Genomic DNA, 23835 nt, shown 5'->3' with positions numbered 1-23835 from the left:
CTTTGACCGACTGATTTTGCAGATAGTGACTAATGGAATTTACCGTAGCATTGAGCATCGTGCAACTGTTAACTCGGAGAAAGAGAGGTTGTCCATCGCCACATTTTACAGTCCGAAACTGGATGGAGAAATGGGTCCAGCTCCAAGCCTTATCACTCCTGAAACTCCGCCAAATTTCAAAAGAAAGGTTGTTGCAGACTACTTCAAGCAGTTTTTTAAACGTCGGCTCGAGGGAAAGTCATTCCTTGATGTCTTAAGAATCCCAAAGGACCAAAATAGCTAGGAATTCCAAAAACATATCAGTTAATATGAAAAAAATAATAATTAAGTGATTCAATAAGGGCTTTCTTTTTTTCTTTTTTTTCTTTTTTTGCTAAATGAACAATAAGGTCTTAATTTCCATGTTTAAAACCGAGAAAAATATATTATTCAGTTAATTATTGGATTTCATTCCTTGTTCACAGTTTTATTATTCAAAGTGATAGAAGTTTTATAAGAATTATTAAATATTCTACTAGAATTGGGGGTTGAAAACCTTTATAATTATTATTCTACTTTACATTTAGTGTAGTACTTAATTAATTTAATTGAGAGTGATAGCATAATTTTCAAATTGACATAAGTTATATTTAAATTTTATCGTATTTTTTAGTGCGATGCATTTGAGTTTATCAAACTATCAATTGAATCCAAATATCAATTTTAATAAAATCTATTCAATATAAATTTTTCATTAAAAAATTTTTTCATTCACAATTACAGTAATTTTTTCAATCAGAGTTATAATATTTTTTATTATTATTTTTAATCTTACTATCTATCCAATAAAATCATGATAGATAATGTGGCATGTAAATATTGTAGGATTATATAATGTGGCTTGGATTATTTTAAAAATTATCAGTCATTTTGTTATACAGTTACCATTTTAATGTAGCATTTTTTTTCATTTTTAATACCAAAATCATAAAACACATGCCATGCTGTGGGATGGGAATGTACAAATCGAGCTGTCAAATGGAGAAATCATTAGTGTTAGGTGTTGACAAAGGATGTTTTTCAAATTTCAAAGTTTTTCTTTATACCTGCACGGCGGCTGCCCATACAAGTAGGGGCATGGGAATTTAAAAATGTCAAGCCAATTAACAACCAAAACCGTAGAAAAGGTAAAAATGTTGTATATACTTTGAATCAATACTCAATATCTTTATTCTTTTTTGTTTCACCTTCAGCGGTGACATAGAAGAGTACATCTTTAACCTGCAACTTATATCAAGAAGAGATACCAATTCAGAATGTTCAGGCTCAGCCTCAGGCATATCCTTTTAAGCAGTTTCACCAACCATCTAGAAGTTAGTAGCAAAGGCGCGCATGCAAATACAATGAAGATGGGGCAAAAGAATTCTCAGATAAATAGTTAATGGCATTGGAATCAGAACCGAACAAATAACAGCTGAAGCACAGTTCTATCATCTAAATAATTTCAAAATAGATAGATAATTTACAGTAAATTTTATCCTATGCTACACGGACCAATGGCTTCATTCCCTATTCCAAACTTCGAAGTATGTCAATTCATGATTTCGCGCGAATACGTTACAAAGGGGCAAGTCTTTTGCACCTAATGTCAGAATAGAGCATAATCCCTCCAGCTGGCATCAGTTGCATTGTCTCTCGACCTAACATTATAAACCAAAAACAATAATTAGCAAACTTATTCAACTTTCGATAAGGATGGCTCCATTTTAACAATAGAAGAAGACACCAGAAAATGGAAAAGATATCTAACCGGACCCACCCAAAAGGATAACATCAAAGGTGAACCCTGAGGGGTAAATTCTAGAATAAATAAATCTCTCCATTCGCTCTTCCAAACATAGACACATTTCGGGATTACATGATTCCAGCTTACGGTAAATGCAGTTTGCAAAGCCTACAATGATCACTCTCTTTTATATCCGTGAGAAAATTCAAACATGAGACCTAACTTCATCATCCTACAAGATTTTTGTAGTCACTATTACAAAGTTCTTTACAATTTTTTATCTGAAGAACTTAGAATTAATGAATCATAATAAGCCAGTCACATACTCTTACCACTTTTAACAATTTAAAAGTATTATAAAGCTAAAGAAAAAAGGTCTAACTATAAAGCCATGAATGTACCAGGCAGTGACTTTCAGGTAAATCCATTCATAATCATTTAAGGTTCTCCCTTTAAGAATGCATAATAATAACAAACTTCTATCAAGAAGAAATCCTTTAAACTCCCTTCCATGCCCCTCTATCTACTAAGTCATTTAAAATCCACACCATCATCCAAATGGCTTAACCAGCTGGTTCACGAGTTAATAGTTAGTTAGACAAGGTAGGGTATGACATGAAACTGGGCCACACCAAAGTTAAGGAGATTCAAATAGGAACTCAAAAAGTTATGTGCATCTACAATTCTACTATATTTAATTAGGATTATCTTAACATTTTATTTTAGGATTTTTATCATCACCATTTAAGATTTGATTGACTTATATAAAGGCCAACTCATAATTGTTATAAAGGAAAGTTGAATCAAATAAAATCTTAAAGGTTGAGTTTTCTTTGAGAACTATTTTTACTTTCTTGCTTATTATCTGGTACACAACATAGTATGAAGAAGTTTTAGTGGAGGAAAAAGTTTTGGCGGGGCAAGGGAGAATGAAATTATAATACAAGATCTTTGAATACAGTCATTATGAGTAATATTAGTGAGGAACCCCCTTTCTTTTGCAAGACCACTTCCAATCTGATATAATCTTTTCCTCCTATTAGTTTTATTAACTCCCACATACATTCTACAATCATCTGACTTCTCAGGTAAAGTTCGACTCCACAAACTTGGCGGACAAAGATCTCCCCCCACCTCCCCATACCCCCTCCCCTTCCCCCACCCTCTCCCTTTTCTTTTCCAGAAGAAATTCTTAAGGAAACATCCTAGAATATATGGTTTCCCACACCTAGGGGAGGATATGTATGCTGTATAGTTTTGCTAATATAAATGTTAAAAAAAATAACCACATAAGATATGACTATCTAACATATATCAATGGGGACAGCCATTTATCCATGATTAAGTAGAAAAGTCATGGTTTATGCCAAGAATCTAAACTAAAACTTCGGGTAAGACTTGAAAGGTGTGTTCCAATTCATAAAAAAAATGTAATACCAATGAAAATCTTTCAAATCTTGGACAACACTTAGAACATTCCTTCTAATATGGTATCAGTTTTTATCTTTCCCATCACATAGATGGCAGAAATTACAAGGGAAGTAAATATCTGAACTCTACATCATTCATACATCATGGGAAAGTCAAGTTTGAAGAGCACGTATTATCATCTGGTTGATCAATTCACACAGTCCAACCAATTGCACTAAAGGCCTCAATATACACAGGCACATTTATGTTCTATATGAGCATTTTGATCAGACTATCTTTCTGCAATATCTGCCAACATTAAAATTTAAACTCTTAAACAGTTCCAATCAACTGCAGGACCTTGGCACCACAGCTTCAAATGCTTATTTTCATTCGAACTTCTATAATTCCTCTGTTTCTAACCTTAAACATATATCTTAAATGGAATAGGAACCACATTTCTTAAATGGAATAGGCACCACATTAAGAACATATCACAAGGCAAACCAACTCGACTCTATAATACGACAATGACTATAGCAGAAGCAATCAAACATTTTAAACTGATTGTTCTAATTGTCACATTGGTTACGCATCCTTGGATGACAGTTACAAAGGGGGCACTATAATATTATTCAGCATAATAAAAATTCGTTAGTTAGAGTTATGCAACAGCAATATAAGGAATAACAAGCAAACTTGCCTCCCATTTCTTCTGGCCATGGCACAAAATCAAGCAAAATCGCAAGAATTTGAACAAAAACAGGGAGCAGTGTCAGACAACATCGTTATCATTGGAGCAAAAGCAATAGATGCCAACCTAAAAACCCACACTTTCGGTAGAAGGGAAAAACATAGCATACGCAAAAATGCCAAGATTTGAGTAAACCCAAACATTCTTTTAACATTTAAAAAAATAAAAACCTATAAAAACACTCAAAAGCTCAAATCCCAGATGCTAACACAGCAAAATAACACTGAAAATAAGCTAATGTTCACCCATACCAACTAAAATAAACAAAAAAGAGAAACACTTTAAAAAAAACCAAAGAAGGAAAAGGGGTAAAAAGAAAAACCTTCTGGGCAAAAACAATCTGCCAGGAAAATGTAGTGGCATGACTACGAGCAAAACACCAGGGCCACAGTGGGCTGCTTGAGACCTTGTAGCAGAGCACATCTTAAACCCTAAAATTTGTTAAGCGAAAAGACAAAGACAAGGGTTAAACTAAAATAAAAACATGTAGCTTTTATATTTTTATTTATTGATATGATTATATAAAATAAAGGGTTCAAGGAAAGTAAGTTTCTTTCTGAGCATATAAACAGAACAACAGAGAATAAGAAAGAGAAAGCCTATAGATTTGCACGAGTCCCAATGAAAGAGAGAAAATATAGAAGTTTTGAAGGGGTTGAATGTAAATTTCGTTTTTTTTTTCTCTTTTTTGCGTATCCAAGGTCTTTTGTTGTCGCAGCTGTTTTGTTTTGAAAAATGAAACCCGCGCCCTGCTGCTGAGCTAGCTGCCTGGCTGGCTGTTGCTGCTCTGTCTTTTTCTTTTTAGTTTGTGTTTTTTTTGCCTTCGTAACTGCATTTAACATTTGTTTGCGTTCGCTAAGCTTTCAGGCTTCTGTACTTCAATTACTACTACTTTCTATAGTATTGTGTTTGTTGTCCTGCTTTTTTTTGGATCCGTGGGCAGCAATCTCCATATCAGGGGAGGAAACACAATGGAGCATTGCATTGGAGGCTGAAGCTCTATCTTTTTTTATAGCGTGCCAGACTACCTGTCATATTTTCAACAAAAACTGATGCTTTTCCCCCTTGCTCTGCAAATTGCCAAAACTAATTGCTTATTCTTAGCACTTGACAGGCCTGGTGCTTTAATGTTTCTGGCAAAAAAAATATTTAATGTTTTTAAGCATGTTTTTTTTATACATCAGTTTCATTTTGATCTATTCACTCTTTTTCCTAAAGGTACTCGACATTGTCAAAATGTTATCAAAACACAAAATATTCCAATTTCCACTTGACATAATTGCCGAAATGCAGAAGCAGAACCCAAATATGTTACTACATTGAAAGCAGAGATTCTTTCACATTTTGGTTTTGTTTGGTTTTCCCTGTTGAACATTGAAGGCTGAAGCCATTGCCAAAGCAAACAAAAACTTAAAAATATAAATAAAAGTAAAAAGACAAGCAATAAAAGTGGGCCGGAGGAAATGGGTGTGAATGGGCTATAGCCTATAGCTCCTGTCTGAGAACCGACATAAATAACTGGAATCTAGAAACAGATATGAACGGGCCTTTTTTCAACCATTTTGTCAAAACATGATCTCCAAGGTGAAAAAAAAAATAAAAAAGGGAAAAGGAAAAGAACAAATCAAGTAAAAGACTTCATTTGCTTTAATCATTCAAAACAAAACCGTTCCCTTACATGGGTTATGGCCCATCCATTCCTCATTCCACAAACCCTTTTTCTTTGGTATCTTTCCTACATATGCTATATATTATATATCCCCCATCCCCACCGCAGGGTCTTTTGAAAAGCTTATGTCCCCAATGTACCAGAGTAACATTCATACACTAGCAGCAAAAAAATCGATGGAAAGTGAAAAACGTTGCTTTAGGGAGACAATTGGGGTCCCCTGCTAATGCTTGCGATTGCGAAAAACCAGTTTGGAGGGTACCTTGCTTTTCGTGGATGTGTAGTACTGTTAACAAAAAGAGAAAGAGATAATGCGTGAGGTAATGTTTAAGGCAGCTTCTTTGCATGGGGTTTTTGTCAACTTTGTCAAAGCATGGAAGCTATCTCTTTAGAAAACAAACATCACATTCTTTTTTTATTTTTTTTTCTCTTTTTTCAGATCCAATTGCATAAAAACTCTTGGTTTCAAACTATAAGCAAGGAATAAAGATCATTTTCACTTTTAATTGATTAATTAGTAGTGGATCAATGACATGTTAAAGTGCTATATAAAGAAACTATACAACAATAAAAGTACTTAGAAAAACTTAAAGTAATAAAAAGTTTATATTTAAGTTATTACTTGTAAATATGTTAATTATGTTTTTTTTAAACATCTAAAACTTTTTTTATATTCTAAAATTATTTTTTATGATTTTTTTATTTTTTAACATTTAAAATCATGAAATTTTAATTTTATAAAAAAAATTAATATTAATATTAAAATTAAAATTTATTTCTTAAACTCCATAAAAATTAGTAACACTTAAATAATTTGAGACAAAAGAAGTAATAGATTTACACATGGACCCAAATATAGAAAAAATATAGAATAAAGAATGATTAAAAAGTATTGTGTAGGAATTGGAAATTTAATTCATATAGCTCATACATTTATTCTTTAAGTGATGACATTAGACAAGTTTAGGATTCAAATTTTAATGCTAAAAATTTTTTTTATTTCAACTGTAAATTTTTTTATAAAAAAAAGGCATGGCTTTTTGAACATCAAAGCTTTGAATGAATCAAGAGGGCAGGGCATTTTGCCCTTATACCAAGTTAGAGCATCCAACTACTGCCGTGAGGAAAAGGCCAAGAGCCAAAAAATATGCACATCTTAAATGCTTATTATGCTGGGCTTTTTGTCCACCAAGTATAGAAGAACTTACGCATGTATGTTGTTAAATATTTAATTTAAAATCGATAAATATATATATATTAAATATTTAATTTAAAATTAATTAATAGTAAGTAAAATTATTAATTTTAAATATTTAAATATTTATTAAAAATCTACTATGTAATAGATTTGAAAAAAGTAATAGAAAAAAAATCTTAATCTTAATATTATATTAAGTATTTAATTTAAAATCAATTGATAGTAAATAAAAAAGTTAATTTAAATATAAAATTATAAAAAATTATATATTTATTATATATGAGATAATTTATTTTATCATATATAAGAGAGTGAGATAATAATTAATGATGCATTTTAAGCAAAGTATATAGCACTAATTAATGGAATAATATTATTATAGATATTATAAAATGAATTTCTCTAGTAATTTACTGTGACATGTGGTGTCCATGTCACACATGAAAAAGAAGAAAGGAAAAAACACTTTTTTGACTTCTCTACTAGTAAGAAATTAATTTGTGGTGCCCAGGACTTTTTTAGTGGTCCATTTTTACCACTAATTTCATAGTGTGCAAGCATTTCAAATAAATGGCCACATGGTTGGTTGAGATTTGAGAGTGAATATGGGTGTGATTGACAGGACAGAAAAATTACATCGTCAAAATTAAAAACTTACAGAATTGTCCTGTGATTGTGTACTAAGTATAATTTATGGATTAAAGTGTTAAACCGCATATCGGAGGATGGACGTGCAATTTTGGATTTTTGTGAATGAATAATTTCGTTAGATGGTGGATTGTCACGTGTTATTCATCGAATATTTTACACTACTTGTAAGATATAAATTTTACCTTTACTTTCATTTATTTATTTTAATAGATAACTTGTAAATTTAATATAAATTTTTACTGAATTTATTATATACCCTAACTCTAAAATGGGATAATCTACTTTTATCTAAAATCTGTTGTAAAAATAAATAAATAAACTTTCAATGATACCACCACAAATTAAAAATAAAATAATTTTATTTCCTTCCTCAAATTAAAAAAAAATCAAATTTGTCAATCAGTGAAATAGTTTTTTGTAATATGAATTTGGTAAAATATATGGTTGATGACCATGTAATCTACTCTATGATATAGTATTAATTAATAGTAGTATTTACTATAACTTCCCTCTCCTATTTAATACTCATTAATTAATTTACGGATTAACGTGAATTTTTTATACAAAATAAGTAATAATTTAAGAAGATATTTTATTTAAAATTTTTTTTCTTAACTTTATAATTATTTAAATATAATAAAAATTATATAAAAATTCACCACTTATAAATATAAATTTCATATAAAATTTTGATAAATCCTATGTAATTTTAAATTATAATTTTTTTATTAATAATTTTTAAATTATAATTAATCATATATATATTATATTACAACATACATAGTTACCAAATAATAATTACTGACGTAGATGCTTATGTAAATAGTTTCTTTTTTTGACACATAAGATAATTCTTAAAACTTCTCATTATGGTAACACATAAGATATTTATTAATTTTAAATTATTTATAAAAATATATTTTAAAAATTATAAATTATCTAAAATTTTAAAATTTAATCAAAAATCAATTTAAATTCTAATGAAATTCTTTTATCCTATACATCACTTTATCTTAATTTAAAATCAATTTTAAAGTAATTTATCTTTTTTAATTTTTTTATAATTAACATGAGTATTTAAATTTATTATAACTTTAAAAAATATTATTTAATATCTTTAATTTTTTGGATAAATACTTATTAGATTATCTTCAATTTTTAAATATATTTCACAAAAAAAATATAATAAATAAATAAATAATACGTCATAACACAGTCATATAAACCCTGACAGAAAATGAAGACTAGAAATTATTTTCTATGTAACAAAATGGGAACTATTTGTCTAAGGATCAATTCAACTTAGTAAAAAGACTAATGCATAATTTTCAAAATTAAAAAAAAAAAATCAAATAAAGCCAAATGTATCAATTAATGACACTTTCACACTTACAACATCTTTTAAGCCTTTTATGTGAAGCTAAATAGAATTGATATATAATTTTTACACTTTTTAGTTATATGATTGCAAAAATATTTTATGATCTAAAATGATATGTTTGATAAATTGATTATCAAGAATCCATTTAGATTCTAAACTTTGTCATACAATAAAAATGTTAGCAGTAGAAAATTTTTCAAAATATCTGTTGTGAATAGAATTAATATATAAAACATCAAAAAACTATTAGATAGAAGTATCAAATATTAAAATATAAAACATCAAAAAAGCTATCAGTTAAAAGTATAAAATATTAAAATTTAAGTATTATTATCTGAATAGATATTCTTTATAGATAAATTTATTATTTAACTATATTTATGAATTAAAGTTTATCAAGATTTAAATGAAAAATCAATTTGAATATAAGATAATTAAATAGATAAAATTATTATTTAAATATATTTATGGATTAAATAAAATTATATAACTTGACTCTTTATTGTCTTTTCATTCAACTTATTTTTCAAATAATATTCTATCTTCTCACAAACTTTAACATTATTTTTTTATTGCTCTTTTATTTAAGGTGGATTCATTTTTTCTTTGCTTTTTCATTTATATTTTATATATTTTTTAAACATATTAATAATTTAATAACATTAATTTTTATTTTTATTTAAATTTAAATAAAATAAAAATAATTCGTCCGAATAATAAGCTAGTTAATTATATTTCGTAAGTGATAAGATCCTCATATTCCGAAGAGAAAGGAATGGATACTATCAGTTGAATAGTCAGTTACGAATTAAACTTAAAATAGAATAATTCTTTCGTTGTTGAATGATGGAATTATTAACAAGTTCGTAATAATGAACAAAAATAGGAGAAAAATGGGATAAGACTAAGACTAGCTTCTAGAAAACCCACAAATCGCTAAGAAGAAAGACAAAAAAGGCAATTATTTTTTTTCACCTAATAGAATAAGTAGGCAAAATTCTCCAGTTTTACTTGAAGAAAAATTAAACTGTAAGATTACTCAACATGGGGATTCAAGAGTAGTTTTATAAATACTTCGGAAAAAAAAAAAAAAAAAAAGAAAGAAAAACAGTGATTGATTTTCTGAAGAGAAGTACCATTAAATTTATTCACGTGACACCCTTATAAAGTCCTTGGTCTTGCTGAATCTGTTATCATACTTTGCTACGTCTCTCGCTTTCTATTTCTCTCTCTTTCTGGTTCGTTTCCTTTTTCTTTTATGTGTCCTTCAGGCTACGTTTATGTGTTCTTCAGGCTACTTGATCGTTTTTTGTGTTCTAAGGCATTTTTTTTCTGATACAATTAAACTAATTAACCCAAGAAAACTTGGGTTGGTTTTCGTTTTTTGTCTGATCAAGAGGAAACTATGTGTGCAGAGAACTAATTATTGAAGTGAGAAGATTGAAAAGATTGGTATTTGCATGAAAAAAGATGGCAGAAGATCATGATGGAGGAACATCAGCTACTAAAGGAAACGATTACAACAACAATGGCAAGAACAAGAAAGGAGCAGATGATCAGAAGGTGCCATTTTACAAGCTCTTTTCGTTTGCTGATAGATTGGATATCGTTTTGATGACAGTGGGAACGATCGCATCCATTGCCAATGGGATGACACAGCCTCTCATGACTCTCATATTCGGACAACTGATCAATTCTTTTGGTGCAACAGATCCATCCCACATCGTAAAAGCAGTCTCAAAGGTTAAACAAACCAACTTTTTCTTGTTTTCTTTTTGTTGGGTTGTATTTTGATTGTCTTTTGTCATTTCATGTGGAAGCATCACTGACATTCCAACTGAAAACCAGTCTTAAGGTTTAGCTTTTAAGCAATGTTCGTATACAGAATCAAAAAATAGAAGTTCAAGTTTGTTGCTTCTTTGTTTCTTGACTTTAAAGATTCAACCATAAATATGGTTAATACATTGAGGTCTTTTCAATAGATTGAATTTGATTTTATTCATTTCATAGAAGCAATAATTTAAAACCATGGCTGCAGGCGTTTACTGATTAACAGAATTAAGAAACTGAAACTGGGATCTGTTTTTTTTTTTTTTTTCTAGTGAAACTGTTGTGGGAAGTTTTTGATGAATTGATATGAAGATCGGAGAAGATGAGCTTGGACATAATTTCTTCTTCAATCTGATCGATGTTTATAATTAAGAACATTAATCAATGAAAGTAAGGCATGCAAAACAAATATATGACAAATCTACAGCCACTTGGATTCAAAATAAATGGTTGCTACTTGCTAGTAGATTTTTCATTCCTTTTTTGTAACAATTAAATGGAGGTTAGCTGAAATCTTGTCCATCCTGATTCGGGGGTTGAGGGAGTGATCACTAATGCCACAACTACGCAATATTGACTTTTCCTTTTTATCCTGATTCTTTAAACTCCTTTTCAGAAAAGATGGGGTAGAATCCAATTCAACTCCAACCAGTTTGTTTCATGAGAATTATGAAAATCTTTGAATTTAGAATTAAATGCATTAATTTTTGGACTGTAGCTAACCCTTTGTCTGTGTAAAATCGTTTGTTATTATGGCCGACATAGGGTGGATTTAGGTTATGATTTGCATTTCAGTATGTTGGGGAAGTTGGTTAGGTAGAGTTGTGAGCATATGGTCTAAGCTTTGTCGGTAAAACTTGTAGCTCTTCCATGTATGGACCTTGGAGAGCCTCTTTACCATGCTGTGAAGTAATTTTAATTAATTAGTAGTAATAAATTTTAATTATGATATTAACTTAAATGCAATTTTTTGTTGTGTGATTTCCAGATTGCAGTAAGGTTTTTATACTTGGGAGTTTATGCCTGCATCGCTTCATTTCTACGTAAGTGTTGATACTGTTGTCTTTCTTGCTCCATTTCTATTTTTTTTAACTGCAAGGATAAATCAAGATTTTAACTGGTTAGGCATATAATATTTGATAGTAAAAAGTAAACGGTATTTTTTAAACAATTAAAATTTTAATTGTCATAGAAATGGAAGAATTAATGTACATTCATATGATTCCGTATTTTTTTTGAATTAATATTACATCTCAATAATTATGATGATCTTGAGCTTAGATAAATTAATAATTACCTCTCAAGCATGGATCCCATTTGGCTAGATATAGTGAACAAGTGATAATCACAATGATGATGGCCAATGGCATGCCTAGCTAGAATTATTCAAGAAACTTTATATTAAAATATATATAGCAATCACTAAGGAAGTGAAATATTCATTGCTCATTTAGTTTTGAATTTTAAAATAATTAATTAAAATATTAATTATGCACCTAAGATCAGAGTTACTCTGATAAGAAATTAGCGGTGCAAGTCAGCTAAGCCTTTGCATGTTTGATGGTTATAATATACAGAGGTAGCATGTTGGATGGTGACTGGGGAAAGACAGGCCACCCGCATTCGGGGTTTGTACTTGAAAACGATACTGAGACAAGACATTGGATTCTTTGACACTGAAACAACTACCGGAGAAGTCATTGGGAGGATGTCAGGAGATACTATCCTTATTCAAGAGGCAATGGGCGAGAAGGTTAATAATATTGCCATTTCTTGATCTGCTTTGTAATATAAAAGAACAATTGCTATAATTAATTTGTTGGCCTACTGCTAATTCTAAGTATTCAAGAGCAAATAAATAATCATTCTGAATCCTGTGAACAACATACAAGGATTTTGATATATAGTTTGTGACAGGTTGGGAAGTTTATACAACTTGTTTCAGCTTTTATTGGTGGGTTTGTAATTGCATTTACGAGAGGATGGGAACTTGCCCTTGTTTTATCGGCCTGCATCCCTCTTGTTGTCATTGCTGGTGGAACCATGGCAATGATAATGGCAAAAATGTCAAGCAGAGGACAACTTGCTTATGCGGAAGCTGGAAATGTAGTAGAACAAACAGTCGGCGCCATTAGAACTGTAAGCTTTTAGTCTTCACCTCTTCACCTAAGGTTGGAATTTGTTTTGGGCAAAAAAACAACTCATTTAACTTGATTGATTTTGTTGGTAATTTTTCTTTCAGGTTGCATCCTTTACCGGGGAGAAACAGGCTATAGAAAAATATAACAGCAAGCTACTAATCGCCTATACTGCCACCATTCACCAAGGGCTGGTATCAGGCGTAGGACTTGGTGCAATGTTGGTTGTTGTGTTTTCCAGTTATGGACTAGCTGTGTGGTATGGATCTAAATTGATCGCACACAAAGGATACAATGGCGGACAAGTCATCAATGTTATAATAGCAATCATGACAGGTGGAATGTAAGTATAGTATTAGTATTACTTCATATTTTATAGCTTCCTCATTAACTGTGAAATACTATTCTCTCGTATCTGTGAAACATATTGTTGCCAAGGTTTCATCACTTACATATTTTATTATATCTCGGATTAGGTCATTGGGTCAGACAACTCCCAGTTTAAATGCGTTTGGATCAGGGCAAGCTGCCGCATATAAGATGTTTGAGACAATCAAACGGAAACCAAAAATTGATCCTTATGACACCAATGGAATAATATTGGAAGATATCCAGGGTGAAATTGAACTCAAAGATGTGCATTTCAGGTATCCTGCCAGACCAGATGTCCAGATATTTTCTGGTTTTTCATTGCATATCCCGAGTGGCACAACTGCAGCCTTAGTTGGGCAAAGTGGGAGCGGGAAATCAACAGTAATTAGCCTTTTAGAGCGATTCTATGATCCTGATTCTGGTGAAGTTCTTATAGATGGAGTTGATTTGAAAAAGTTGCAGCTCAGATGGATAAGGGGGAAAATTGGGCTAGTCAGTCAGGAACCTATTCTGTTTGCAACTACTATCAGGGAAAATATAGCATACGGAAAGGAAAATCCGACCCACGGAGAGATTAGAACAGCAATTGAGCTTGCTAATGCTGCCAAATTTATTGACAAGTTGCCACAGGTAAAAATGCACTGGTTTTAATATTCTCTATCATGTAAAAAGCTGTCTAACCTGTCTAGTCTTCGACATGCCTTAGCTCAAAGCATCACTGAATTAACTGTTGATATCCGTTTGAACCATACGGGAGGCCCAACCTTACAAAACTGTATTTTTTTTCAAGCAACTAATTGAAGAATTGCTATCTTGGTACAGGGGCTTGATACCATGGTGGGAGAGCACGGAACTCAACTTTCAGGTGGACAAAAGCAAAGAATTGCAATAGCGAGGGCCATCTTAAAAAACCCAAAAATCCTCCTGCTTGATGAGGCTACAAGCGCCCTGGATGCTGAGTCTGAACGAGTTGTTCAAGATGCACTGGTGAAAGTGATGTCCAATAGGACAACTGTGGTGGTGGCACATCGGTTGACAACTATCAGGAATGCTGACATGATAGCAGTGGTGCACCAAGGGAAACTTGTGGAGAAAGGTAACATCTCTAAACCAGCTGTATTAACCTAAATTTCTAAATTATTTCACCAGTTTGCAATATTAAAAGTTTTAATTCTAGGATCGCATGAGGAGTTGATCAGAGATCCAGAAGGTGCTTATTCCCAGTTGGTTCGGCTGCAAGAGAGAGCTAAAGAAGGTGAAGGTGTTCCAGCCAAGGAAGCAGAAAAATCAGATGCAATTTCCGATATAGATAAGGCCATTACCAGGTCCGGAAGCCAGAGCTTGAGCTTTTCTTTGAGAAGGTCTATAAGCAGAAATTCATCAAGTAGCCGACAATCCTTCACATATAATTTTGGTCTTCCCGCTCCTGTTAGTTTTTATGAGACTGAAGAAGCAGACGTAGAGAGCAGTGTAAGAGAGGAAATTGACATTGAAAGAAGCAAAAGTGTTTCTATTAAACGGCTGGCCTCTCTTAACAAAACTGAGGTGCCAGTTCTATTGGTTGGATCCATTGCTGCAGCTGTACATGGAGTAGTTTTTCCTATGTTTGGTCTCTTTTTCTCATCAGCCATTAAATCATTCTATGAGCCAACTAGTCAGCTGTTAAAAGATGCCAGGATTTGGGCACTTTGTTATGTTGGAATGGGTTTAGTTACTCTATTAGTTGGACCGTTGCAGAATTATTTCTTTGGAGTTGCAGGTGGGAAATTGATTCAAAGAATTCGTTCCTTAACATTTGAGAAGGTTGTCCACCAAAACATCAGTTGGTTTGATGATCCTGCGAATTCAAGGTATTTTAAGCAACCTCTTAACTTCCTCATGCTAGAAATTCTTGCAGCTATAACAACAATATCTCTTCTGGACTTCTCAGTGGCGCCATAGGAGCGAGGTTGTCTACTGATGCATCTACTGTACGAAATCTCGTCGGCGATACCTTGGCCCTGATTGTACAAAACATATCTACTATTACAGCAGGATTAATCATAGCATTCACAGCTAACTGGAAACTGGCTCTGGCAATTCTAGCCGTATCCCCATTTATGTTAATTCAAGGATACCTGCAGACGAAATTTCTGAAAGGGTTCAGTGCTGATGCAAAGGTCAGTGATACCCTATGAAGCTATGACAATTGAGTTATCTAGATGAAGGGATTGTTTGAATTGTACTAAACATTAATATATATGTATGTATGTACGTATATGCAGTTGATGTATGAAGAAGCTAGCCAAGTAGCTAATGACGCTGTTGGAAGTATCAGAACTGTTGCCTCTTTTTGTTCAGAAAAGAAGGTGATGGATTTGTACGAACAGAAATGTGAAGCCCCCATGAAACACGGAGTCCGTCTTGGAGTTGTAAGCGGTTCTGGGTTCGGATTCTCTTTCTTTGCTCTATACTGCACAAACGCCTTCTGTTTCTACATCGGAGCTGTACTTGTAGAGCATGGGAAAGCAACATTCGAACAAGTATTCAAGGTAAACTCAGAAAAATTTTCTTTCCATCTTTTAACAACTATCTTGAAGTGTTAACCTATTAATCTTAAATTATGGTTGTTTGCAGGTTTTCTTTGCCTTGACAATCTCAGCCATCGGTGTTTCACAAACCAGTGCCTTGGCTCCTGACACCAATAAAGCCAAGGATTCAACAGCTTCAATATTTGAAATTCTTGATAGAAAACCCCCAATTGACTCAAGTAGCAGTGCTGGCACTACACTAACCAATGTAGCAGGTAATATTGATTTAGAACATGTCAGCTTCAAGTATCCAACGCGACCAGATATTCAAATATTCAGAGATTTGTGTTTGAAAATACCGTCTGGAAAGGTATTTACTACCACTCGAACTTCAATATTTCAGCAATCATTTCCATCTACTACGAGAGGTTTACAAATTTATACTCTAGAACTCTTTTCCTTAGGGTTTTTCTTTTTTTTTTTTTTTATCATCTTTGCAGACTGTTGCACTTGTTGGAGAGAGTGGGAGTGGGAAGTCAACTGTCATCAGCCTCATAGAAAGATTTTATGATCCTGACTCTGGTCATGTAATATTGGATGGGATGGATATCCGGAAGATGAGACTAAGCTGGCTGAGGCAACAAATGGGATTAGTTAGTCAGGAACCGATGCTTTTCAATGAGACCATCCGTGCCAACATAGCCTATGGCAAACAGGGAAATGCCACGGAAGAAGAGATCATAGCGGCAACAAAAGCAGCAAATGCACACAATTTTATCAGCTCATTACCTCAGGGTTATGACACCTCAGTAGGAGAACGAGGAGTGCAGTTGTCTGGCGGCCAAAAGCAGCGAATAGCCATAGCCAGAGCCATATTGAAGGACCCCAAAATCCTTCTGCTTGACGAGGCAACCAGTGCTCTAGACGCTGAATCAGAGCGTGTGGTGCAGGAAGCATTGGACGGAGTTATGGTGAACAGAACCACCGTAGTTGTTGCTCACCGCCTTACTACCATAAAGGGTGCTGATATTATTGCAGTAGTGAAAAATGGAGTCATCGCTGAGAAAGGAAGCCACGAGGCATTGATGAAGATTACTGACGGGGCTTATGCCTCCTTGGTAGCACTTCACTTGAGCTCTTCAACATGAGTTGAAAACAACCATTGGAAGAGCTTCTACCATAACTTCACACCTTTCTTTTCAGTTAACACTCACACCGTGCAGATGAAGAAGATTTTCAAATAAAAACTCCAATCTCTCCAAATAAATTACTCTGAAATCAAATTCTTCCCGCTCAAGGGTATTTATATATGTTAAGTAACGACACGGAACTTGATATAGTGTTTTTTCTTTTTTTTTTTTAGAATCCTTTTCCCTCTTTCCCTTAGACATCATTGAATAACTACTTTCCTCCTGTTCAGAAACTATATCAGGTTAATTATGCGATACTGAAGAGAAATAAATATAACCTTTGTATGGTTCAGAAGTCTCAATTTCAAAGCTCAAAGTTTAACTCGATTAATGCAATTATTTAAAAGATAATATTTAATAAATTTAAGTTCAAATCTTAACATTTTTAATTTCTTTCTTAATTATCTCTAAAATTATAACTTTCTTTATAAAAAAACCTATTATTATTACAAGCACAAATTTCTAATATGAAAAATCAATCTAAATCTTTTGAAATTTGAATATAATTTCTAGCAAAAATTTTGTTTAAAAATTATATAAATTTTATTAACATTTAAAATAAAAAATTTAAAAATATATTTGAACAAATATATACATTTGGTTTATCCAAAGTTTTACAATATTTAAACTTTTATATACGTTATAGATTGTAAATGGATAATAAATTCAATGTAAATATCATTATAATAATATTATAAGATCTAAGAAATTGTTGCTTATAAAACGAGTTGGATGATCTATGTTTAAGCTTCTTGGGGAATTGATCACCACAGTGCCATCACCTTCCAAAATCACATACCCAAGACCTAATTCGTTTTTCACTCGAGAATTTTGGTATTCGTTTTTTACTCGAGAATTTTGGTTCTGATTGTTTATCTAATTTGCAATTATGTTATTCGAAAAGGAAAAAAATTAAAGAAAAACCTTTGGACATGCCAAGAATAGCCTAAAACTTACATTAAATGCCACATACCACATATCTACAGCAAGAAAATATAAAACCAGTTCCCTTCATCTCCAGGTCGCAGTAAAACAACCATGTATTTTATCCAAGTCAACAAAATCTTCATTTATGCAAAACATGGCTGATAAGCTTAAACTGATAAAAGAATGTAACATCAAGACATGGTAACTTTTTTAGTACACATGGAAGGTAAGAGAATGAACACTGCAAAAGAACCCATATGATTACTAGAGGATAATATGCCTTTTTCCTCTAAGGAAAAAGCATTATACAGACTAAATTAAAAAAAAAAAAAAAAAAAAAAAAAGGAATGGCCTTTTTTTATGGAGGATAAAATGCTTAACTCTTAATTATAACTTAATAGACTTCACCGGCAAGATTATTGGACGGAAGTCTCTGGCGCTTCTCAACATAAGCTGATGGAAACCACCCTGCTTTACCCTTGCATTCTCCTTCTGACCAACCAGATGGGCTTACCTGTAAAAGCAATATACAAAGTTTTGTTATTAGTAGTATTATTTTTGTTGGCATTAAATAAAAAGCTTAAGCTAGAGCTAATTAAATGAAAGATTGAAAAGTACAGGACCTAGGGTATCCAATAAGGTACCTTTTGTGCAAAACTTCACATATATAGGGGATGAGTTGCAAGCTATGCACAAAGTCATAAGTGAAAAGGTATCTAGCATTATTCTTCCTTTTCTGTCCTTTACATTAGCTTAGAGTGATTTCTACAACTATAATCTAGATCACACCAGTCTATCGAGCTAAATGGAACCTATATGCAACTTAGATATAAGTCTAAGGAAAAGAAAATAGAATACCTTTCGCACCACAATGAAGTCACCTACTGACAAGCTCAGTTCCTTCTCAGATGAAGCAGAAAAAGGATGCATTGCCTGTGACAAGAAACTCAAAATATCAGTGCTTCATGCTCCTAAAGGGGTCCAATATGTAAGAGGAAACACCTTCAAGGAAGAGAAACTCACAAGTTAGAACAACTACTTGATTCATTCTAATTTTCATGTCCAATGAAAAATGTAAAAGGCAAATCTAACATATGCAATGTCTTCAACCATCAAACAATTTTCATTTTTTTTTCTTTTGTCTCTAATGTTATGGTTTATGCAATACAAGATTTCTTGTTGATGGACCTATTTGCTAGAACATTCTTCAAATTTACAAGATTAGGTAAACTTACTTCAGCCAAGTAATACATAGTTTTATCCGAGCCATTCTCAGGTGCAATCACAGGAGGAGCAGATTCTTTACGCTGTTTCTCAGAGACCATCTGAAAAGTTCAACACAAAGATATAAGTTTACATATTTCAAATATAAAAAAATTCTTCAACAGAAACAAGAAAGCCTGGAAATAACCTCAGCTTCAATCTCATTAAGAATAGCAGCCACTCTTAAATGATAATTCTTTTCCCCTTCAACCTACAAATGCATAGATCAAAATCTTGAATGTCATCCATGAATTAAGTTATGATTCAATTTGAAAGCTGCATACACTGAAGTAATGTGCATGTATACCATTGCTACAAGTCTTTGTAAAGTCAGTCTTTGCTGCTGTGCTTCAACAGCAGCCAATGCAGCAGCAGCTTCTTTACCCAGAACTGCCATATTTGCTTTAAGTTCCTGCATCCTTGCCTCAGCAGCATGCAACTTTGCAACATTTTCAGGAAGTGGAGCTTCTCTTATTCGTGCTTGTCTTCTGGAAATCTCTGCTGCCTGTTTGCTTTCCATATTTAGTATCAATTATGAGTTTCTGAAGCAAATCTTAACAATAGGGAATTTAAACTGGTGTTTAATATATAGAAAATAATCAATGCACAGGGAGCTCAGCTTTCTAATTAATTACCTGTGCCTCTGCTTCCTGTCTCATTCGACTATAGCGTTGGGCAAGATGACGAGCATCTTCCAGAGAAGCACCAGTGATCATTGCTCTCAAGGGATCCAAAACCTAATGCATTTCGAAATAGAAGGGTCATGTTTCTACTTGGCACTAGTTATTCTCAATTAACAGTAACCTAAGCATGCAATCGGACAAGTTTCATTGAATTATGAAATAGAACATACAGATTCTTTGCATATATACAAGTATGTAGTCTTGTAACATTAAAAAGGGAGTTCAAAGAAAGCATCATAATCATTTTGGATTGAATGTGTTTACAAGTACTATAACTAAAGCCTATTTTCTGATATGATAAAAAAATCTTTCAAAACACATAACATCCAATAAACATCTACCTGTTGGGATAACAACTTAATTAAATCTTCGTGCTCCTTATCTACATGTTTACGACCATCACCATAAATAGCTGCAGCTTTAGCAAGAATATTTTCATTGATGTTTTCACTATTTTCAGTTCCACATTGGCAGCATTCTTCAGAGAACTTGGTTCCTGATTATCATAAAGATTAAGAACCATAAGCATAAAGTTTTATATTCAAAATATATGTTACTTATTCCTATCACACATTTCACAATAGGACAATTTAATTTAAAAAAAAAAGTATGAATTAATTCTGGACCTGTTTCAATATGCTTATACCCGATGGCTGTAAATGCTTCTGCAGCTTTAATAACATCTTTCTGAAAATCCTGAAATGAGGAAGGTAAATGCATTAAGCAAAATTTGCAGTAGATATAGAAAATTAAAGAGAAATCAGTTTTTATGAAAGTTGCCAAGACAACATAATGTAATTGAGCTACTAAAACATCAGAACATAATACAGCCATTAGTAGGTCTCATAATATTTTGTTCCTTTTTTCCCCCCTTAACTTTTACCTTGCTAAATTTTTTCATAAAAATGAAACCAAGGGAGTTTATCTGTAACTGTAACTCAAGTACATAGGACGCACTGAAGGGAGATTATCTAAATTCCTTGGAAAGTTTCAGTAAAATTGAATGATGATAATGGCTTCATTTGTAAAGATATCAATAACAGGGGATCATATGAGCATTCAGTCTTTTTTAACAAGACAAATCATGATTTTCAAATTTAAGTTTCACAAATATGTAAAGGAAATGATCTTTACCCTTCCTGAACGAGTGGACCTGTACAATTTATCCAGTTGTTGATGTCTTTGCATCTCAATCTCATCAATAACTACAACATCTGAGCTTTCATAACCACTTCCACTAAATTGCTTTATTACAGCCTGCAAAACAAGTTTTCTAACTCGATAGGAGAAGATATTTAAAGCAAAATGCAACTAGCAAAGTAAAATAAACATGCAAAAACTAAAAGTTACTTATCAGGACTTAATTCAATCAAAATTCGGCCAGTAGAAGAAGGTAGGAAGAGAAAGTTTTTGAAGGACAAGCATGCTCGTAACAAGGTAACCAAATGAATGACATCCAAGCCCATATGTATACCAAATGCAATAAAACATTCAAAGATAAAGCCAATCAATCAACACTCATCAGATTTTTCAAAGCACTTGACATCTCACTGATTACTCTCAACTTTCAGGTAAAAGGATGAAGCTTTGCAATAATACAAAGTTTTGAAACTCTATATCTACTCATGTCCACGTGTTAGAAGAATGGGGATGCAAATAAATACTTTTTCTAAAGGTAGGTGTAGTTTTTTCAGGATATATAGCAAAATATAAACTCAATGAGTGTTTTCACAGTCCTGAACTTTGAATTTGTAATGGAACTAGCTAATATACGTAAAAAGAATCATACCACTTTGATGATTATAAATTACAATTGAACGTTTAGAATTAACTCCACAATTCAATCTTTAATTCTTGATACATATACATTTGACCCTCAAACTTCTAGAAGTCAAATTAATCAAAGATATTTAAGTTTGCAGTATTGCAAATTATTAATTTCTTGCAAGTTAAAACCAAAGAGAAAACGAAAAAAAAAAGTCTTTGCTTTCTTTTTTCCAGTTTTCCTCCATTTTCTTGGCAACCAAACCAATTCTCATTAAACTAAGTGAGAGAAAGAGAGGGTAGTGATGAAATTGCCTGCTGTTGCTTGGCAACTTGTTCTCTGAGCTTGCTGGCTTGCCTCCTCAAAGCATCCATTGGTGCTTCACCTAACCTTTTCCGATCCTTTTAACACAAGGAAAGAGATTCGCCAAAAAAAAAAAAAGAAGGCTTTTTCAAATCTGGATTTTATTTTATTTATACACTGATTGATTTGTCAGATCTCACAGCTATGTTTTGAGAGCTCAAGCCTTTGTTTTTCCTCTGAACTCTACTTCGCTGCCGCAATTTACCATGTTTTTTCAGACTTTTTTCCTGTGGTGAAGAGGTGCAACTTGTCCTCTGAATTTGGACCGTTGGATCGGTTGATGCAATAGTGAATGGGCTTCTTCTTTGACTTCCCTTTTGGATTGCCGTGGGCCCATATCATCTCTCGGCTTTGTTCTTTCTCGGGCTCAATTCTCGTGACCCAATTTGACTACTCTGGACTGGGTCTGGGCACAAAAACAAATACTAGGCTTCCCTTTGGAAAATTAATGCTGAAATTTTATGAGAACAAACTTGGATTTTGATTGATATAGATATTAATTGTGTCAAATTAATTATTCAATTTTTAATCATTTCATTTTTTGAAGATACATACATAATCATTTCATTTTTAATCATTTCATACATAATTAACTATACTTACACTTTAGTAATGATTCATGTATGATTTACTACTCAATTTACATGGTTTAAATACATATTTATCATATCTATACAATAGATTAAACTTGTTCTCAAAAAAATTAAAATTTAATTTATGGACAATTAATATTTTATCTTAAAATATGATGTGATAAATTGGATATAAAATTACAACATTAAATATGTGCATAATTTTTTTAATTTTGCATGAAAAGTGACAATTTCAATTTGGATTTTTTTTTTCATCTAGATATTGTAGGCAATTATCTAGTTATAATTAAATTTATCACTATATATAATAGTATCTTTTTGTTTAATTTTTTTTACATATAGTCAAACAATTAGTCAGGTTATGAGACTTCTATTTTATTTTTTATATATATATTTTTTTAAAAGAAATGTTATGAAAAACATTACAAATTTTTAATAAAAAATATTTCTCAGTAAATATTTTTTATGAAAATAATGACAAAATTTATAAAATATTAATAATCAATTAAACATATATATACATACATACATACATATAAATACATACATTTATTATTATATACTATAATTAAAAATAGTCTCCTAATTTAATTAGCCCCCTTAGGAGACTACGGTTTTATCTTTTATACAAATTTTTTTATTAAAAAGGAAAAATGTTATAAAAAAATTAATAAAAATATTTTTTAATAAATATTTTTATGAAAATTTACAAAAAAAATTACAAAACATCATTAATAAATAATCAATTAAACATATATATATACATGTATATAAATATATACATTTATTGCTATATACTATAATTAAAGGTAACCTTCTAATTTTTACTAGTCGTTAGCTTTAATTGAGGGCCTCATTGCTTGATATTTATAGAACAATTAGGCCTTCACAAACTTTTTTTTATTTGGTTAAGGAGCAAAACAATATTTTTATGTATATAAAAATAATCTTTCAAATAGTATTTTAAGTTAAATGAAGATCTAATTCAATGAGGCCCTCATTTTTTTTTTTTGTAATTTTCATTTAAAAAAGAAAAATACAAAAAAAAATCTAACAAAAAAAGAGATATGAGGTTTTTTTTTTTAAATCTTCTAAAACATATCCATTTGCATATTGTTTACTAAATTAAATTAAATAGTAAAAGATATTTAATTAAAAAAAAACTCTTAAAATGAAATTTTTTAAGAAATTGCAATTGATAATTTCTTATATTTCATACATAAATAAATAAAAAGTACAATTAACAATTTATATTATTAAAAAAAAAGTGAGCCGTGTGTAATGGGACAAATTTTATAGTGTTTATAATAATCAACAAGTGATTGATTCAATTTATTAATATTTATTATTATCGACGAAAAGTTTTTTAATTT

General features: G+C 31.6%; 2 protein-coding genes and 1 long non-coding RNA gene across 3 annotated transcripts; 1 reads left to right on the top strand and 2 right to left on the bottom strand.

The window, feature by feature from the left end:
• Positions 1-1391: 1391 nt before the first annotated feature.
• LOC149511307 (uncharacterized) lies at positions 1392-5964 on the bottom strand. Its single transcript, XR_016334402.1, has 2 exons — positions 4252-5964; positions 1392-1679 (listed from the first exon to the last, which is right to left on the bottom strand). It is a non-coding gene; the product is annotated as an uncharacterized LOC149511307 (long non-coding RNA).
• Positions 5965-9841: 3877 nt separating this feature from the next.
• ABCB9 (P-glycoprotein 9) lies at positions 9842-16984 on the top strand. The gene is made up of 13 exons (XM_022859937.2): positions 9842-10066; positions 10244-10571; positions 11647-11701; positions 12236-12411; positions 12576-12797; positions 12901-13139; positions 13273-13798; positions 13991-14264; positions 14346-15018; positions 15099-15327; positions 15433-15699; positions 15785-16048; positions 16179-16984. The coding sequence occupies exons 2-13, from the start codon at positions 10299-10301 to the stop codon at positions 16824-16826; spliced, it is 3846 nt and encodes a 1281-aa protein (XP_022715672.1). The 5' UTR covers positions 9842-10066; positions 10244-10298; the 3' UTR covers positions 16827-16984.
• A 953-nt stretch (positions 16985-17937) lies between these two features.
• LOC111318676 (SH3 domain-containing protein 3-like) lies at positions 17938-22082 on the bottom strand. Its single transcript, XM_022921551.2, has 10 exons — positions 21821-22082; positions 20876-20998; positions 20368-20437; positions 20083-20237; positions 19694-19795; positions 19366-19563; positions 19207-19269; positions 19031-19120; positions 18654-18728; positions 17938-18309 (listed from the first exon to the last, which is right to left on the bottom strand). The coding sequence occupies exons 1-10, from the start codon at positions 21878-21880 to the stop codon at positions 18190-18192; spliced, it is 1056 nt and encodes a 351-aa protein (XP_022777286.1). The 5' UTR covers positions 21881-22082; the 3' UTR covers positions 17938-18189.
• Between the last annotated feature and the right edge of the window lie 1753 nt (positions 22083-23835).

This window comes from Durio zibethinus, chromosome 26 (genome assembly GCF_047325235.1).
Source record: "Durio zibethinus cultivar Kanyao isolate XHJ-2024 chromosome 26, ASM4732523v1, whole genome shotgun sequence".
NCBI lineage: Eukaryota > Viridiplantae > Streptophyta > Magnoliopsida > Malvales > Malvaceae > Durio > Durio zibethinus.
The sequence above is the reverse complement of the archived record's forward strand: the minus strand, read 5'-3'. Positions and strand labels throughout refer to the sequence as shown.

What these genes read in the sequence shown, in the direction of transcription:
- ABCB9 (XM_022859937.2), top strand. Translation starts at nt 10,299, where the DNA reads ATGGCAGAAGATCATGATGGAGGAACATCAGCTACTAAAGGAAACGAT. An exon ending in CTGCATCGCTTCATTTCTAC is followed by an intron (nt 11,702 to 12,235) that starts GTAAGTGTTGAT and finishes TATAATATACAG; the next exon opens with AGGTAGCATGTTGGATGGTG. An exon ending in GGTTCAGTGCTGATGCAAAG is followed by an intron (nt 15,328 to 15,432) that starts GTCAGTGATACC and finishes ACGTATATGCAG; the next exon opens with TTGATGTATGAAGAAGCTAG.
- LOC111318676 (XM_022921551.2), bottom strand. Translation starts at nt 21,880, where the DNA reads ATGGATGCTTTGAGGAGGCAAGCCAGCAAGCTCAGAGAACAAGTTGCC. An exon ending in GGTCCACTCGTTCAGGAAGG is followed by an intron (nt 20,438 to 20,875) that starts GTAAAGATCATT and finishes TCCTCATTTCAG; the next exon opens with GATTTTCAGAAAGATGTTAT. An exon ending in ACTTCATTGTGGTGCGAAAG is followed by an intron (nt 18,310 to 18,653) that starts GTATTCTATTTT and finishes TTGCTTTTACAG; the next exon opens with GTAAGCCCATCTGGTTGGTC.